We start from the raw sequence: 20,326 nt of genomic DNA on the forward strand, positions 1-20,326 counted from the left end.
GATTTTTTTTACCATGACTAAGGGTCTATCTATTGATTGCATGGTAATTGGGTTATTTCTAAGCGTGTAATATGAAATACAGACCCTGCACTTTTATTTTATGGATTTCATCTCTTTGCTGACTTGAATAAAAACAATTCTTGTAATTATAACTTGAATGTGCAATTAAAATTTTGCTACTTATTATAAATCAAGGATTTTTAATTGTTTAGAATGGAGGTAATTGTACAAGGTAAAATCTGTAAGTCATAGTTAGACCATATATGTGTAATGGTCAAACGCTCACACATACAAAAGATCAACGTAGCGAAAATAAAAATATTTCGATGAATGTGTGAGCATACTAAGAGAGATACAGGCTAGGGATGAGGATATTCCAAAGAATATGAGAATAGCTCCTGTGATAATCAAGGAGAGAGGACAAATTGAGATGGTTCAGACATATGAACAGAAGATGTTTAGATGCCCAATCGACTTACCAAATATTTTGTGTGTGTATGTATATATGTGTATATGTGTGTGTGTGCTATACATGTATAATAATCTAAAATATCTTCAATTTTGATAAAAATGTAGAATCCTAAGAATAAAATTAACTCTTCAAATGCTTTTAGAATTAGGAAATGAGTATAAAGACTAAATACTCTTTAGAGTGTCTAAAATCTCTGTTTGTCATTAATTAGACAATTTCAACTTATAGAAAGGACAAAACAGTATAAACTTAAACGGGGAATGTATTTTGGCTACATCTAATTTTACTCCTTAATTATTAGTTTGATGGCAATTTATCATGTTCCTTTTTAATTAGTCACATTATTTTATCTTCAAAATTTTATGTTATAGTTTTAATTTTTTTGTAATTAATGAAATAACGTACATAGAATAATTTATTTTTCATATATATTTGTTCTTAATTAACGCTTGATACACGTGCAATGCACGTATATTAATCTAGTAATATAAATTTTGTAAAATAACTATTGGAAAGGTGTCATCTACCACCCTAATAACAATTGACCGACCTCACTTTGGGCGCTGCTTGCGGAGAGGGAGAGAGAAAACACGCATAAGGATATGAATTTTTTTTATTTTTTTATTTTGGGGTTTTCAAGGTGTATCCCCATAACCGGCAGCCGTGAGATTAATCCTCCGTTCCTTTGTTAGAGCACTAAGTGGTAGGGAACTGGCCCTAGAGTTTGCTCCATTCGCCAGAGGCGGCTATCGAACCTCCGACCTCTTGCTTAAGGGACATGGAGCTGAACCACCATGCCAACTTTAGTGGTTAAGGATACAAATTTTTAAATGTAAATGTATGTGAGAGACGTGTTGAATGCTAGTACCACATGCCTTAATTTTGTTTGGACGGTGATGTTGTCTATAGCCTGATCGGATGATGTCTCTTCCTTGGAAATGCACAATATGAAATCGAAAATGGGACAAATATATCACTCGATTATGATAAATAGTATGTATGTATTTTTCATAATATTTTAAATATATTAAACATTGAAGGATTCGTGCTATATATTATTTTTTAATCTCAATTTATGCGACACAAATATAATTATGATAATTAATTATTAAAATAATTTTAATTATTAATTATTGTGATTTATAATACTATTTCTTCTATGTCAATTTAAGTGACACTGATATAATTTCAAAAGTTAATTTATATGGCAGTAATATAATTTCGATAGTCATTCAAATATTTTATGTTGACATATGTTTTGTGTCTATTTTATGAAATATTATTAATTTTCTAATACGATCATAATAATTAATTATGGGTGATATAATAAAATCACGATTGAAGCAGCGAAGAACTAATGTCTTAAATGACTTATAATAACTAATTAGAAGTGATATGATAAAATTACTAAAAAAAATACTTGTGAAAAAAAGTATAAATAGGCATCATATAAGACATCAACCAAATTTTCAAAATTAAAAGTTAATTTATTATTTTTTGTCAATTTTTTATTAAATATTATATTTTTTATTAAATATTATATTTTTTTAAATACTTAAATAACCTATAGTAATTAATTTGGGGTAATATAGTAAAATTACGATTGAAGAAACTGAAGCAGGCAACACAAGTAGGCATGTCGATTATTTTATATTTTTATTTAATATTATAATTTTTTTAATACTTAAATAACTTATAGTAATTAATTAGGGGTAATATAGTAAAATTACGATTGTAGCAGCTGAAGCAAGCAACACAAGCAGGCATGTCGAAGCCATGCGACATGCCTGCTTATTGCCACTTATTATATACAGTAATATATATTCCTATCATTAATAAGATAGTATATATACGTCCGTCACACTAACAGTATGGGCATATATATACCCAAAAATGATGGAGGATATAAACGTATCATTGAATCATAATTCACGGGTATGTTTGTCCCTTTTCATTTTAATTTTTTAATCCCAAATAATTAACCCAAATTCATTATTGGACCCAATAAAATCACTATTCGACCTAGTCTCAAATAAAATTCAAGAGCCGTCAATTTAACATATGCATTTTTTCTACCCCTATATATAACGATACACACACAAAATACAATAACACCCACTACTATCAATTTCAAAAAAAAAAATCACCATAACACCCCAAAACAACACAAAATAAATTAAACCCCTCGCGCTTCAATTTTTAGCGAAATTTCATCTGAAAAACACTATCCATCACCGGTCAGTACTACATAGCCACCGTCTTCGTTGAATCGAAAACACCCCACTGACGGACCAGCGTTGCAACCCTAACTCAGACCACCTTCGGTCTAATCTCCACTCCTTCCAACCAGTAAACACAAACTAGCAGTAGCGATCAATCACTCAATTTGATTGTGGTTCACGTTTAAAAGAAAAACAGAGGGAGTATCAGGTTTGAAACAAAAGTAGAGGTGGGATTGAGTTGGTTGAAATCGGGTTCGATGAGTTTATTAGGTCGGGTAGTGGATTTGGATTAATTATTTGAGATAAAAAAATTTAAATGGAAAAGAGACAAATATACCTTCGAACTATGATAAATGGTATATCTATATACCTTTCGTTATACTTTGAGTAAACATATGCTTCTACCGTTAGTGTGAGGGGCATATACGTACCATTTTATTAACGATAGGGGTATATGTGTATCTAAAATATGACGGAGGATATATACGTACCATTTATCATAATTCGGAGGTATATTTATTCCTTTTCCGATATGAAATTATATAACTCTCAACTTGAAAGATAAAATTTTAAAGGTTAAATTTTGAAGTTGTGATTTTTAAAAATATGAAGTTATATATTGGATATGCCTTTTCAAATGATAAAGGTGGATCCGTTAATTTTTGTCATGTCATATAGGCCCAACTTCGATATTTAATTGCTTCGATTTGAATTAGCTGAATATTACAATACGAGATTTATATAAAAAAAAAAAGTGAACAATCCAATCTACTTATCTATTTATTCGCAGAGATGAATGGGATCACAATAGAGATTTGTTTACGTGAAATGTAATCTTAAATGAAATGTAACCATGCAGAGATTCATATGTTAACATTGGGCCTATTAAAATTTACCTGAAAGAACTAATATTTTGTGATAAAGGTGAAAATTTCTTTTTAAAAATATTTTGAAGATATATTTCTAAAATCTAATCAAACTATATGACCAAATAAAAATTGAAAGATAAAGTTTTAAAATTTAATCCAATATATATATCAAGCACTAACGTGTTCTTTGATTTTCAAATTTATGAACTTTATAATTTAAATGGTATTCAGGAGGCTTGGAGTAACTGATAAAATTGCTGCTATGTGACCAGGAGGTCACGGGTTCAAACCTTGAAAACAGCCTCTGGCAGAAATGCAAGGTATTACTGCATACGATACATCCTTGTGGTGGGGCCCTTCCCCGAACACCGCACATAGCGGTGGCTTTAATGAACCAAATTGCCCTTTCTCTTGACCACAAAACTAAACTTTGACTTAGCTGTTCTTACCTTCATTATTCTTTTATTTTGAATCTCAAGGATGTCATGGTAAATATGATTTTCTCTGTTAAATCTTAATCAAAGATTTATACTCTTGGGTCATCTAAATAGCAAATGAAATTAGCAATTGAAAAATAATTTTAACAAATATACTGCAATAGATTTAAATAGGTATCGACAATTCCTAGCTTTATGCATCAATTCTTTTGAGTTTCATTTTTTTTTTTCATCCGGTATCCGATACCTGCATTGAAGTCCTGATTAATTCGAATCGCGCGGGGCTCATTAAGGTGATAATGCTTTTTCTCCATACCCAGGGTCGAACCGACTAATCCAGATCACGCGGGCCCATTAAGGTGGTAGCGCTTTCAACAGAGTTTTCTCCATACCGAGGTCGAACTCTCAACCTCTGATTAAGGGTGGAACAGTTTCATTCACTGCATCACTACCCATGTTGGTGAGTCTGAGTCTCATTATTATTCAATATATTTAAATGGGTTTGAGATTGATCATTTTTTCGATCCGTCTTTTCAATGCAAAAGGCGAAGGGAACAAATATTTTTGTCCCTAGGAAAAAACAGTCTTGTTTCATAATTAAGAGCACTTTCTACAGTTTTTTTTCCTGTTATATTAGAAAATAATGAAATGTGTTCGGATAAGCATTTTGAATAGCTCTTCTGACTGTATTTTCAGTTACTATATTTATTTTATAAAATATTTGTCCCGATTTAACAATTGTTTTGCAATATTTAAAGAATTCTTTTTCTGAATCTGTACGTGTTAATGTAGATCTTAGTATAATTAGTTTCTCTAAAAATATATTTCATATTTTTCCATTAACAATCTAATGTTTTTTGGGAAACGAATATTTTTTATCACTTTAAATTAGACATAAATTTTTTATCAGTCAATATACATAAGATAAAATCATTCTTTTCTTGTGACTCGTGACAAAAGCCAAAGTACATGGGAAATTTATATTTTCGACTTTACAGAAAGAATTACTTTGTGTTTACTACATCACTAAATTTAATGAAATTGTGTTATAAAATTGCTTATCTCATTTTTATATCAACAAAATCACTAACTTATATTTTGTGTCCTATAAATTAATAACTGAAATTCAAAAATGTACTGTTTTTCTGCCCTCACGCTGCCACCAACCGCTACACATTATGGATGTGCAAATTTTTGCTAAACTGAATCAAAAAATATGTTGATTGGTAGATATCAGGTTATTAGTTTAATTTGTAAGTTATGTTAATGGAGTATTTAATTTGGTGCTAATTATTTTTAAAATTACTTTAATGATTTGATGGTAACCTAATAACAACATAATTTTTATTATCGCCTTCTTTCTTTTGTCGTCTAATACTTTTCCTGTGCTAGTAATAATATTTCATGATATGCCCATTCTTGTGGCCATAGTCACATGTAACATTCTTGAATTTGGACTTTGACGTGCTTCTACTTATACCTCTGTCATTCTGACCTCTGAACTTGTTTCTTCCCCTATCTTTAGTAACAGAAACATCGAAGTGTGAAGCTAAAGAAGATGAGGCCTGAGATCTTCTTCTCATTTCTTCATTTAAGAAACCACTCTTAGCATATTCCATAGTCATAACATCACTAAAGAGCAAAACTAGTCAAAGAAACTTGAAGAGTTTCCCAAGAGTCTGACAGAGTATCACTACCAGAAGTTCGCTATTTTCCGACTGAAAAAAAGTAGTCACAAGTTTCTGACTATTTCGGTCGGAAAATTTACTTTTTTATTTTTATTTTTTACAAAATATTATTCCGATACTATTTGTGACTACAATAGTCGGAATGTTTGGCGGGAAATTGCGAAAAATGTATATTTCGATCACCGTAGTCGGAAATAAAAATAATTAAATAAATATATTACTAAATATATAATTAGACCCTTATATGGAAATTAAATAATTATTTGAATAAATTATTAAATATTTATTCCTACCACTATAGTCGGAATTATAAATAATTAAATAAATATATTAATAAATATATAATCACACTCTTATATAAAAATTAAATAATTATTTAAATAAATTATAAAATATTTATTTTCGACCACTGTAGTCGAAAATATAAATAATTAAATAAATATATTATTAAATATATAATTAGATCCTTATACAAAAATTAAATAATTATTTAAATAAATTATTAAATATGTATTTTCGACTACTGTAGTTAGAAATATAAATAAATAAATAAATAAATATTATTACTAAATATATAATCAGACCCTTACACGGAAATTAAATAATTATTTAAATAAATTATTAAATATCTATTTCTGACTACTGTAATGGGAAATATAAATAATTAAATAAATACATTACTAAATATATAATCAGACCCTTATATAAAAATTAAATAATCATTTAAATAAATTATTAAATATGTATTTTCGATTACTGTAATCGAAAATATAAATAATTAAATAAATATATATTATTTAACTGATCGATGTAGTTGATAAAAATAAATAATTAAATATATTATATATATCATCAACCTTTGTAGTCGAAAAATTTAAGTAATTAAATATTTTAAATTTCTACCTGATTGAAGTAGTGATGTATATTGGTGTTGGTGGAGTGGTAACGACGACGGTGAACACGGTATTGAAGGTCAATTCCACCAATTTCCATGTTGTGTGAATCGCGCACTATATCTATATTGACAAATCAAATCAGTATTCTTAGGTGATGGTATTGAAATTCCCATCTTCACTGATTCGAGGTAAAAATTTGTTCCATTTTCTACGTGGTGTATTTTTAGTAACTTTGATTGATAAGCAGACCCTAGTCTTCATTGTTGTGTCATTTGTGGTTCAAGAGTTTATGGTCGTGGTCATAGTAAAACCTCTTCAGTGTTTTCAGTGCTATTCTTTCTCTAAATCTGTTTCTACCATTGCAAACTTGTTTGAGTAAATGGTTGAATTATTCTGCATTTCTTATGTTTGCTAATTTCTACTGCAAGCTAACTGAGATAGATCTAGAAATTATGACTTCTTTTTAACAGTTAGTGCAGTATCTTATGTTTAAAAGAACCTGAGCTACTGGTGGTGTTTTTTTATTGTGCGACTCCTGTACTTTATACTGATGTTACCATTGTTACTATTATTACTTTGATTATTATTGATTCTTACATGATAGATGCCTAGACTAGCGCTATTTAGGTAGTATCTCCTTTCTTGCGATTCTTATTTGTTGTCTTAAACGTCCACGTTGGTTGGTTGGATTTTTCTTCTATCAGCAAGGGTAGTTTGGTTGTTGAGAAAGTCGTAGGAAGAAATATTTGGCATTCCATGGTTCTGTTGTGATTGTAGCTGTTTTAGCACTTACTTTGGTTCTTACTTACATGAACTATAGAGGTTTAACGAGTGTCGGATGGATGGCTGTATCTCTTGGTATATTATTGATCCTACCTTTCGTGGTTATGGGGATCATTTCGATTCCCAAAATTAGGCCTTCGAGATGGTTGGTGCAAGATGTACATAGTATTGATTAGAACTTGTAGCTGAATACTCTTTTCTGGAATCTGAACTACATTAGATACTACAGCTCGAGTGGTGAGTTTTGTCTAATAGATATATGAAAAAAAGGTGTTTCTTAATCATATGTCAGCATGTCACCAAGACTATTTAGAGTGTTCAGTTATATATACAGAAAATATCTTCCAAGCTAGAGTTAGATGATGTATAAGCCATTTGGACTAATATGGAGTAGTTGTATGGCTTAATAAAGTAGAGTTTATTAGATCAAAGTATTGGTCAAGTTAAATAGGTATATGTACCTATTCTTGTTTGGCTGGTTTATCATCTGGTATTAGTCTTGATGTTGGTGTTATTGTTGAGATGGGTACTCTATTCTCCGTTTGATGTGATTTGTGGTCCAGTTGGGCTGAGGTTGGCTCAAATGGGGGAAATCAGTAATTTCCCATTTTGAGACTTATTCGTCCTTTATGATTTTGTGGGATGCTTCTTCTTGGTAGTATATGTATGTGCATAATTTGTTGATAACCAAAGTGGGTGTCCATTGGGAGTAATTATTTTTTGCCATCGATTGAGTATTGATTCAACCAAATGCAGGTGAGATTGTTCTTTTATCAACATGCACTTTCTTTTTATTTTCTTCTTTTAAATTCTTTACCCCATCTGCTTGTCTCTTTTTTTTCCTTTCTTTTATCTTGTTTGTGAAGCTATCACATGGATTGGATTCCTTTCACTGATATAAAAAAATTTCTTTTAATTAAAATATTCTATTATTGCTGGCTACTTTACTATGTTGTATTGAATCTCTTAGTTTTTTGCTTGTGTCCACCGCGTAGTAGCATCTCTAAACAACCTCGTTATTATTTTTTTCTCTTGTTTTTGTTTCTCTTCTCTATTATTATTATTGTTGTTTTTCTTGTGTAGATGGAAAATGAAGATCGTACATGGATGTATAATAGACAATATCCTAACCGTGCGGGGTTGAGGGAGAAATATAAAGCTGGGGTAGCTGGATTTATTGCTAAAGCAATGACACTTAATGATTTTCTTACTGAAGGGACAATTAGGTGTTCTTGTTGGAATTGCAAGTGTTGAAAGTTATTGAGTTCAGATGTTGTTACATTACATCTTTATAGGAAGGGTTTTATGTTGAATTATACTGTGTGGACAGCTCATGGAGAGAGTAGTACTGCTAATAATTTTGCTTTTCAGAATTATATTGAAAGTCCAATAAGAGAGAATAATGTTGAAAGTTCACGATATAGTGAGATGGTCAGGGATGCTTTTGGGACACACTCAGGGGCTCAAAATGAACCAAATGATGAGGCTAATCACTTTTATGAATAGTTAAAGGAAGCTAGTCATCCATTGTATAAAGGATCAATGCATTCTAAGTTATTTGTTGCCGTTCGGTTACTGAGTATTAAGTCAGATTATTCAATTTCTCAAGAGGGCATGAATTCTATCATTGGACTTATGAATGAACTTAACCCAAATAAACTTGACTTACCCAAAGATTTTTACACAACAAAGAAGTTGGTTTCTAAGTTAGGACTTTCATCAGAGAGAATTCATTGTTGCGAGAAAGGTTGCATGTTATTCTATAAGGAAGATGCAAATTTAGAACATTGCAAATTTTGTAATCAGCCTCGTTATAAGGAAGTCACGCATGCCAAAGGGAAGAAGGTTCCTGTGAAGTCAATGCAATACTTACCCTTTATACCATGGTTAAAGAGGTTGTATGCATCAATGAGTTCTGACCCTCATATGAGATGGCACTATGAAAATAAAAGACTACCTGGTGTTTTATGTCATCCGTCAGATAGAGAAGCATGGAAGCATTTTGATAGTGTGTATTCGGATTTTGCTAGTGATCCAAGAAACATTAGGTTGGGTTTATCTACTAATGGATTAACTCCATTTTTTGTTTTAGCTACACCATATTCATGTTGGGCCAGTGTTTGTGACTCTTTATAATCTCCCGCCTGAATTTTGTATGACGAGTCCGTATATATTTCTAACTTGCATTATTCCAGGTCCTCGCAATCCAAAAGTTTTGATTGATGTATATTTGCAGCTATTTATTAATGAGTTGAACTTATTATGGCATGAAGGTGTGAAAGCATATGATGTATCAATGAAACAAAACTTTAGATTGCGTGCTACTTTGATATGGACTATAAATGACTTTCCTGCTTATGGAATGATGTCTGGGTGGTCGACTGCAGGTAAGTTAGCTTGCTCTTGTTGTATGGAAGACATTAAAGTATTCACTTTGAAACATGGGGGTAAAAAATCATGGTTTGACTGTCACCTTCGATTCTTGCCAATGCAACATGAGTTTAGGAGAAATACCAGTGATTTTATGAAGAATAAGACTTATTTTGAGGAGCCACCATCAATTTTGTTGCAAGAAGAAATTTGGGATAGAGTCAGGAATCTACCTAAGGTAACAGAGTCTCCATCATCCAGGATACCTGGTTATGGTGTTACACATAACTGGACTAAACGAAGAATATTTTGAGAGTTAGATTACTAAAAGGATAATCTTCTGTCTCATAATCTAGATGCCATGCATATTGAGAAAAACTTCTTTGACAACTTGTTTAATACTGTGATGGATGTAAATAATAAAACAAAAGATAACTTGAAGGCCAGAATGGACTTAAAGGAGTATTGTCGGCGCAGTGAGTTGTGCCTGACATACTTAAACAATAAGATTCAGAAGCCCAGGGCTAGTTACACATTCACTTTGGAGGATAGAAGAGTGATTTGTGATTGGGTTAACAATTTGAGAATGCCAGATGGATATGCGTCAAATTTGTCTAGGTGTGTTGACATGAAGGAAGGAAAGTTGACCTCTATGAAGAGCCATGACTGTCACATTTTCATGGAGTCATTGATACCTATTGCATTTTGTTCATTGCCCGATAGAATCTGGAAGCCCATAACAGAGATAAACTTATTTTTCAAAGATTTATGTTCTAACACATTAAGGGTGGAGAACCTATCTTTGATGGATATCAACATTCGCTTAACCTTAAACAAGTTGGCAAAAAAATTTCCTCCTATTTTTTTTTTATGTTATGGAGCATCTTCCAATTCACCTTGTGCGAGAGGCACGACTTAGAGGGCTTGTTCACTGTAGATGGATTTATCCCTTTCAGAGGTATTGACTTTTAAAATTTACCTTCATGTATTTTAATTGAACATTATTTCATCTAAAAGATCATTCTATGCAGGACCATTGGCAAATGTAAGCGGACCATAAAAAATAGATCTCGAATTGAGGGATCAATATGTAGGCTTATTTGGCTAAAGAGACCTCTTATTTTTGTTCATGTTATTTTGAACATGATGTAACATGTATGAGAAACCGACCTAATAGGCATGATGATGGATACAATACAGATCCTTCAGCACCACCATTTTCAATATTCAATCAACCAGGTAAAGAAAGTCCGAAAGTTGGTCCCCTTTAATTTGAATGAGGTGGAGCTTAAGTCAGCTACAACGCATTTATTATTAAATTGTCCTGAGGTCCTGCCTTTTTATAAGTGAGTATATTTATATTAACGACAATCATTTAAGTACTATCTAAGCTTTAACTAATGAAGGTCATAACTTTGTCGAACAGCTACTTCGTGGCTTTACACGGGGATGCTGCTGTTTATCCTATGTTTTCAGCGTGGTTTAGAGAATATGTAAGTTTAACTTTAATATTTAACACGATTTAAACTTTTGTTCAGTTTTATGTATATTTAAATTCTAACCTTTCTTGAACTTTTTATAGGTTCATAATCCAGATAAATTTGACCCAAATGGCCAATTTTTATGTGATATAGCTTGGGGACCTTATGCTAAAGTTAGGAAGTTTTCTAGGTACTTTGTCAATGTGTACAGATTTCATATAGAAGATTTCTCTAAGGGCAAGAAAACGACTAATAGTGGGGTGTGGGTGAAAGGTGATGGTGGTGTTGATTATTATGGTGTGCTTCAAGAGATTTTAGAACTTGATTATCACGTTAGTTCGCCAAAGAAAAAGTTGGTACTCTTTCGGTGTAAGTGGTACGATCCTACGCCTAGGTTAGGTACAAAGGTGCACCCTCAGTACAAAATAGTTGAAATTAAGCGATCAAGGGAGTATGGACTCTATGATCCATTTGTCATTGCACAAAATGTGAAACAAGTGAATTACGCTCCTTATCCTTTGTGTAAGAATAAATCTGCATGGCGGGTAGTTATAAAAACAAAGCCAGTGCATAAAGTTGAAGTAGAGGATGCATTGGATGTAGCGTATCAGAATGACATTTCTAGTGTTAAAGAAAGAGTGGATGATGAATTAGCAGGTGAGTTGCAGCATAGTGAAGGCCTATATGAAGAATTTGATCCTTCTGATCATAGATTGGATGTTAATGATTATGGAGAAGGAACATCCGGGGCAAACGACGAGGAAGATCCAATCGATGAAAATGAAATAAGCGAGGAAGAATCACTTGATGAAAATGAAACAAGCGAGGAAGAGTTACTTGATGTATATGAAACAAGTGATGAGGAAGAATTGATGAATGGCTATGAAACAAGCGATGAGGATTGAGTTTCCACTGATTTCTTCAAACTGATGGCTTTCTTTGGGGAGTGGAAGACCAAAGCCTTCGCTATGGTTCTATTCATTGGAACAGCAAATGCTGCAGGTTTTGGATTTTTCACACTACAAAAGGAATTTGGATTTGGGATACATTTTTTGTTCCTAGGAGTAGTAAGATACTTGGCTTTTGGTGGAACTTTTATATTTCTATTATTGCATGTTGATTCTTTAGCCTCAGTTATTATTTTGTTATTTCTGCCTGCTGCTACTGCATCTTTTTCATCCTCTTTGACCCAAGTGTCTATAGGAAACCGCCTCTCTGCCTTCTCTAGGTAGGGTTAAACGTACAATCTACCCGCCCCAAACTCCACTTGTGGGATTACAATGGGTTTGTTATTGTTGCATATCGAGGTCCAAACAAGATATTATTTGGCAAAATTAGAGCATAGTTTTTGAATGTTCGAGACTAGTTGGGTAGCATCATGTATGGAGATTAACTATTTGATATAATAATATGCATGTGATTGGGACTAAGACATCTGTATAATCAAGGCAGTTATAGAGTACAATGCATTTACTATCTCTTTCCTACTGTTCTTTTGCTAGTTCACTGTTCTTTTCTGAATAACTTCACTCATTTTTATAGTGGATTTTTTAGTACAGAGGATTCCCCCTCTTTTTACTTATAAGGGCTCAAGAATCAACACTTAATACTTGGTTAGTATCTTTAGTATTTTTACTTATCATGAACTTAGGTTTCCCTTACTAAGGTAGCTAAGGTTTGATGAAAGCAGCATCTGTTATTGCTATTAGTTATTGTATTAGTGCTAGGAAAAGAACTAGTAGGTTCAATGTGTAATACTCCGGCATTGTGTACAGCCTGGTAGACTGGCAAAACCAATGCAAGACCTAAAACATAATTCACAATGTGGTTGCAGTGTCATGACAGACTGCTAACGGTTGATTGGTTACTAAATGTGTGTTGTGCCAGCTGGAAGATGAAACAAGGGATCATATATTTGTTGAGTGTCATTATGCATGCTATGTGTTTGTGGATCAAATTACTCAACTGGATGCAGTTATACTGTGTTAGCCAATTGCTTGGACCAACTGCTTTCAATGAAGTTTCTTGCTTATCATAGTTATTGCCTTTTAATATCTGCTACCTTCTGTTGTTTATTTTTTTTGTTATCACACTATTTTGTTGTTGTTACTGACTCACTGTGCTTTTTTAAGAATGCTTTGTAATACTTTCCTTATTATTACAAAGCATTCTGAAATAATACTTTCCTTATACGGTGTTATGGCAATTGCTTGCATGTATTTGATTTTGTTCAAATGATTGGATAGATTATAGGCACCGCGATTTGAAAAAACAGATGCTCGAAGCTAAAGTATATGTATTTGGAATGTCAAATGTTTAGGGAGTTACCTTTATATTCTGTCGGGAGTTTGGATTGCTCCACCTAAGTAGAACGAAAAGAAGGAATTGGAAAATAAAAAGGGGGAGCTATATGGAGACAATCAAGAGTGATTCCATGTCATGTTCTCTACGAAGTAAACTATATACACCAGTATAGTGACACTTTTCAAGGCTATGCCAAAGTTTGCGAGATAAAGTCCCCATTGAAAGAGCAAATGATTATTACTAAAGGTAATGGAGTTGAGTCTACTCATATGACATTATATGAAGTCGTCTGAATATGTATGGCTAAATACTTATCACTAAGTTGATCACCTGGTATCGTTCAGTAGGTCAGTTTCACAATAGTACTCTGATTAAACAAAAAATCTTTCAGTAGGTAAGTTTCATAACAGTACTCTGATTAAACAAAAAATCTTACACGCTTATGGTTGAACTTTAAAGCTAAAAGAGGGCTTTAAAATGAGTCTACTTTATTGTGTACAGCCTGGTAGACTGGCAGTGTGTTTCAAAGTAAAACTTTGTAAAGTCAGTTGCACTTCCATTCTCAACATGCTGCTTTTGTTAGGTTTGCCAACAATTGTTTTCTCCACTTAACTGTGTGTTCCAATTGCACAACTTTGTAAAAGCAGACACTCTTCATTCTCAAGATGCTCCCTTTTGTTATGTTTAGTCAAATCTCATAAGAACTTCCCAACTTTCTCATGAAAACTATTTATAGTGAGATCAGGTGTAGATAGAGATCATCTTCATCTTTTTTTTCCAAGTAGATTGACATCTTCTTGTGAAAGCTGTTGGCACTTTATGTTCTTGCTGAAATATAAAAGTAAATTGATGTCAACTGTGAAGTAGGGAAACAATGAGAGAAACATTAACTTTATTAGCATTTGATATATTATACCTTGAAGCATGTCTGCTTAGTGCTTTCTGAAGTCTCACATTGGGGCTTCTAGCAGCCATTACCTGATTACATAGAAAACAACATTAGAATTTAGAATTCAGTACAATATCAATGTGATCATCACTATATTACTGTTCTTACTATGAAGAAAATAACCACAATTTTTACATGAAGGCACAAATGTTCCTTTCAAAGTCTTTGAATCCACACAAGGATAGGGCCTTCCAAAAAGCAGAAAACACTTTAGATGAGAAATGATATTAATGGTGACTCTAATTATATAAAGGATGGCAAATTTTCCTCCACATTAGTTCACCATGTGTATATATTTGATTCAAATTGAGCTATTTAGTGAAGGTGCAGGATGCTCATGTGTATATATTTGATATTGATTTTCTGGTTGAATATAAAAGTTACAATTTTGTTGTTTTGAACAATTTGTTTCTTCCTAGCCATTTTGGGATGTTTGAACTTTAAAATTGTCTCGTCTTAATCACAGAATTGGGTACCCCTATCACATCAGCAAAACCAAACAGCTTCAGTTGTAGAAGTATTTAGAATCATAGAGGAGGTATGAATCTTACTTACTGATATTGTCCTTTTCATTTGAATAAATTTGATTTCACCCTCTATTTATCTTTAAGATATTATATGGTGAAGCTACTGTAAGTGTGAATATTTCCCTTAGTGTTCTCCGGAGGTAGTGGTATGGACTGCGTACATCTTACCCCCCAGACCCCACTATGTGGGAATATACTGGGTTTGTTGTTGTTGTTGTTTCTATATTTGAAATATTCCTTGGATGCTTTACGGATATATACTTTTTTCTGCTGAACTTTGATTCAAAAGTGGATAGAGAGGAAACTCCTTGCTAATAGTTCTTATGAATTGTCCATGTTATAACAACACTACAGTAGATTGGAACTTGTATGTGAATACTCTTTTCTAGGAATCTGAACTACAGTAGATACTACAGCTCGAGTGGTAAGTTTTGTCTAATAGATATATGAAAAAAAGGTGTTTCTTAATCATATGTCAGCATGTCACCAAGACTATTTAGAGTGTTCAGTTATATACAGAAAACATCTACCAAGCTGAGTGTTGTCTGTTTTGTTCAATTTGGTTGTTCTTTTTTTCCCAAGTGGTTAATAAAGAAAATTAATGGCATCAAAAGGTCATGGTAATGGACGGCGTAAGAAAGGTAAGAAAGGACCTGATAATCTTCCCGTAGGTTAATATACAACACCACCTGTTACCACAACTCTTCAGCCAGCTACTACAAATATTCTTCCTCCTCCAAGGGAAACTATTTCATTACCAAATGCATTTTTCATGCCCCACCGCCCCACCAGTTATAGCCCTCTTCTCCCCATAATAGTATGCATAGTAGCTGTTCATCTGTACCTTCGACATCATCCACACCTAGCCTTTCTGGATTGAGAATTGGAGGTCCTAGCACATCAGCATCGCCATCCATTGATAGTGGTACAACGCCTAATGCTACAGTGGCTGCTTCCCAGATTTTGAAATTTAAAGAGGTAGTAGAATATGACGGCAATGGGAGGCTAATTATTGCCCCTGATGGTAATGAGTAAGTAACCCTTATGTTTTTTCGTAATTTTTAAAATTTTCGAAAGCTAAAATAATTTAATATAATTTTATTGCAGGTTTATTCCCGCATATAGCGCCAGACATATAGTTATAGAAGCAATTAAACTATTTTATACGGAGCGGTGGGGTAGTTGGAACGAGATTCAACTCGACATTAGAATTCTTATGTTGAACCAGTTTGTGGTATAATCAAAATCAAAGAATTTACTATTTCAGTATGCTATCAATGATGAATTTACCTTTTTATCCATCAACTCATTTGATGACTTTATATTAAACTATTTTACAGACAAAGTGTGCATGGAATTCTTGTTATGAAAATGAAATACAACCCATTTTCAAGTTGAAAGCAGCTCTACGGATCAAAGAATACTTGTATGAGGCCCGGAAGAACTTGGAAAAACCTGGTTGGCTGAATGCTGATGTATGGGTCAAGTTATTGAAAAAATGAGATACTCTTGAATATAGGGCGAGGAGGGAACGGGCAAAGGCAAATAGAGCATCTCAAATGGGTGACTCGTTGCACACTGGAGGTTCGATGAGTTTCACTACCAATCGACGAAGATTGGTAATACTAGCTTAAATTTCTGATTTGTTCGGTTCAGTTCAATGTTCTAATCAGTACTAATCTCTTGCCAAATATATATGCTTTTATTGCACTGTATATGGTTGATTGGTGTCTGGATTGATCTTGCAAGTTTAAATGGCTGTCTCAAACATTAAAGGCACGCTTACTGATCAAAAAGAAAGAATAAGGCATGTTTAGCATCCTGCACAATTTGTAATTGATTGTTGAGCCTCAAGTGTTGTATACTGTATCATCTATTCTAGGTTATGTGTATATCTACAGTGTCATTGTATTCAACATTAAGCATGTCCCATATTTCATGGTGGAGCCATCATAACTGTTTTGTTTGACGTTGAATCATATGGTCAAAGTGGTGTATAGAACTGAGGACTTAGGTATGATGAATTAGCAAGTTTGTCATTAGAGTTTCCTAGGGCGTTGCTTTTTAAAGTTTTGGCTCTACACGCGTGGATTCTTTCTAATAGTTGTGGTCTAAAATATATGGTGTCTCTGTCTTATCATTTTTACATGAAAGATTAATAAGTGGTTCTAACAATCTGATAATTGGTTTGTATGCTATGATGTCTTTTCAACTTACATAAAGAATGAAAATGTTCCTGTTTTTAAAGCAAAAGGCATGTTGCAATTTGAAGTATAACTCACTATATACAAAGATTACTAGATTTGTAGTCTTAATCAAAATATTGGAAAGTAAGAGATGTTTTTGACGCTATAAAATCTAATGCAGACGTGTACTAATTTTCTGCAGCAAACACTAAACAATAGACAGTTCGCGGATATTACAAAAAGTAAAGGGTAAAGAAATCTTTATGAAGTTAAATACACGGTCAATATAATGAACTTTTTGCATGACATCTATAGGTAATCATCCTTAAACGTGCATTTGTATTTTTGAAAATAGGCCTGGTTATCTGCTACACCAGGTAAAACTGGCCCAATGGTGTAGAAAAAAAATTTACATTGATGGTGGATATATCTTAAACTCGTATTTTTCTTAATCATAATGTGCTGGTTAATCAGTTACCAGCATATACTATCAGTAGGTTTGTAGATGAAGTAATAACTAGCAAGAGAAGCTTTAAATTGAAAAGCTCAAATTAGATAAAGAGCTTAGGATCTTGAGAAATTGGCAGTCCTATATCATCCTCTAAGACTTGATGCGACCTTCATGACACTACTCTATTATGCCGTGTTTCACGGTACCTCTGAATTTGGATTATTTCTCTCTGGGTTCAAGTGCTGATAGTATCAGCCATTTGCTGTGTTGTTTACATTAAGTTTAGTAGTTTGTAGAATGGGTGTAGACTGAAGAATGTTTAGGTTCTAATTGATATTCATGCTCCACAGTTTTCTTGATCTCACTGCTAGAGACTGGACTTTAACAATAATGTTTGTTGAACTGCATCTAATATATATCAGTGCTCAAATATTCTCCTGCTTGCTCTGTTCCTTGTCCCAGCAGCCTCTCCTAGTAACCTTTGATAGTAGTTGACAAAGATCTCAGATTTGTTTATGATCATGTTATACCTGACCCTGCTCATCCTTCAACTGAGTAACTGGCCGTATCAGATTCTCCTCTTTAATGCTGTAAAGATCCATTGGATTATTTTGTAGCTGTGCTTGTAGAGTCTGCAGTGCATTCCTATCATCATTAGCCTGCTCGACTAAATTACTGAAATGTTGCTTGTGTAATTGCTTGAACTTAGTCTTTAGAAGTTTAAACTTCCTCACCACCCTATACATACTATAACCATCAACAGACATAGTCCTTCCTTCTGGCAATAACTTTTGGTAACAAGTTTCGCTTTAAATATTTCTACCTCTTCTGATGGCTGATAGTTGATCTTATAGATCCTTCTGCAGCTAATATGCTTCTTCCCTCTTAAATAGTTCATTGTCATGTGATTTCTCTCGTTTTGCATTGCCACATTTGAATAAAGGATCTGTCTGCTTGTGTTTTATCTCATATTAGCTAGTAATCCATGTTATTTTTCAATTAAAGTTACTTGTAGAGTAATCAAACAGTGGCCCCAAAATTGTTCTCGAGTGATAATTTGTGGCTTTGTGCTAAGTGCTACTGGATCACTATAGTGTGATATTGGGTTATGTGTCTTAATCACATTCAAGGTGTTCTCATATTGAAGAAATGCATATAAGAAGTTTAGTATCATTAGAAACATGTTTCTTTGCTGCTCCTCAAATTTCTAGGAAGATCCATGAAACAGAAAACAAGTAACCTCTTACAGGTTGAGGCTTAATTTTTTACGAGTTATTTGATTGGAGATGGAGAATTGATTGATTAGGAAAAAAAAGAGAAACAATAAGTTTCTAATTGTATATAGTTAGTTATTAGTATATATGCTCAATCTCATTTATATTATTCTCTTTCCTACGATTCTAACACTTAAGTCTTCAACATGCTACAATAGGCAGTGTCTACCTCAACAATAAATTCATCTGGTTGTTTGAGAAACCAGTTAGTTCATACTTGCATTATTTTTTTTCTAAAATTTTGCAGAAATATGAAAATGGGAGAAAAGAGCCCGCTTTTATTGAGGTCTACGAAGAGACGCATAGGAAGAAACAAAAGGATGGTACAAGAGGAAATTGGGTCGAAACGCATGCTAAGGATGCATATGTAAGATAATAACTTTTACATACATTGTTTTATGATTACTCAACTTTACTTGTTTACATGCTGACAAATAATTTTTCTTTCAGGAAAAATTTCAAAAAAGCATAGAAGACTGGTGTCAAACCCAACCTACTTCAGAGGATGATACCATGGTCCAACCATAACCTGCAGAAATGACTAATATGTGGACAACTGTGGTAGGTGGTCCAAAGAAAGGTAGAACCTACGGGACAGAGTTTCTCCAATCCTCGAGTAGTCCTTCGTTGTTTCCCAGTTCCTCTTCTACTTTGTAAACTGGGAAAGAAATGGAAGTGATGAATAAGCAAATTGTGGAATTGACGCAGAAATGTGCAGCTAACGATGCTAAATTTGCTAAATTTGAAGAGTTGGTTAAGAAACACATGCCTCAAGTATTTCATGATGAGGAAGATAGTGAATATGATGATAATTAGATTGTTGTTATTGTTCTTGTTGTGACATTTAGATATTTAAACTATTTGATTTGATATTTGTTTTGGATGTTTTAAAGTGGTTTTATTTATAAATTTTTGTCGTGTTTGATCTTATTGTGAAAAATACATTAGTTATGTTGTTTATAACCTGAGAGCAGTGTAAGCCAATGCAAGATTTAATCATATAATTGTTGGTGAATATTTTTATTAAAATTCTGACTAAAGTAGTCAGAAGAATAATTATTAAATAATTATTTATTAATGTTCTGACTATAGTAGTTGGAATGATTATTTTATTAAATAATTTATTCATTAGTTTCTAACTACAGTAATCGAAAAAAATATTTATTTATTAAAATTCTGATTAAAGTAGTCAGAACAATTAGTTTTAAATAATGTATATTAAGTATAGTAGTCGAAAAAATTATAATAATTAAATAATTATTTATTATATTTTCGAATGTAGTAGTCGGAATAAATATAATTATTAAATAATTATTTATTAATTTTTCGATTATGGTAGTCGGAATAATTATAATTATTAAATAATTATTTATTAAATTTTCGACTACATTCGTTGAAAAAATTATAATTATTAAAT

At 32.7% G+C, this 20,326-nt stretch overlaps 2 protein-coding genes across 25 annotated transcripts; one reads left to right on the plus strand and one right to left on the minus strand.

Moving 5' to 3' along the window:
* Positions 1-6,557: 6,557 nt before the first annotated feature.
* LOC107858568 lies at positions 6,558-19,836 on the plus strand. Of its 24 annotated transcripts, none has more exons than XR_007051990.1 (10): positions 6,558-6,772; positions 8,451-10,976; positions 11,164-11,230; positions 13,465-13,768; positions 14,938-15,009; positions 15,959-16,022; positions 16,106-16,232; positions 16,339-16,617; positions 19,157-19,276; positions 19,360-19,836. XR_007051990.1 is itself a non-coding variant. In XM_047406358.1 (10 exons), the coding sequence occupies exons 3-8, from the start codon at positions 10,917-10,919 to the stop codon at positions 16,498-16,500; spliced, it is 666 nt and encodes a 221-aa protein (XP_047262314.1). In that variant the 5' UTR covers positions 6,559-6,772; positions 8,451-10,695; positions 10,769-10,916; the 3' UTR covers positions 16,501-16,617; positions 19,157-19,276; positions 19,360-19,836. The 24 variants fall into 24 exon arrangements, 3 of the variants coding, with proteins under 3 accessions (XP_047262314.1, XP_047262315.1, XP_047262316.1); XM_047406358.1 differs by lacking the exon at positions 13,465-13,768 and having other exon boundaries at positions 6,559-6,772; positions 8,451-10,695; positions 10,769-11,083; positions 15,959-16,029; XM_047406359.1 differs by lacking the exon at positions 13,465-13,768 and having other exon boundaries at positions 6,559-6,772; positions 8,451-9,415; positions 9,641-11,083; positions 15,959-16,029.
* On the minus strand, positions 14,292-14,500 carry LOC107858569 (the record flags this gene model as incomplete). The annotated part of the gene is given in 1 exon segment (XM_016703300.2): positions 14,292-14,500. A coding segment is annotated over 1 exon segment (126 nt), but the record flags the coding sequence as incomplete, so codon positions are not given.
* Positions 19,837-20,326: the final 490 nt, after the last annotated feature.

The sequence above is a fragment of the Capsicum annuum genome, chromosome 2 (genome assembly GCF_002878395.1).
Source record: "Capsicum annuum cultivar UCD-10X-F1 chromosome 2, UCD10Xv1.1, whole genome shotgun sequence".
In the NCBI taxonomy this organism is placed as follows: Eukaryota; Viridiplantae; Streptophyta; class Magnoliopsida; order Solanales; family Solanaceae; genus Capsicum; species Capsicum annuum.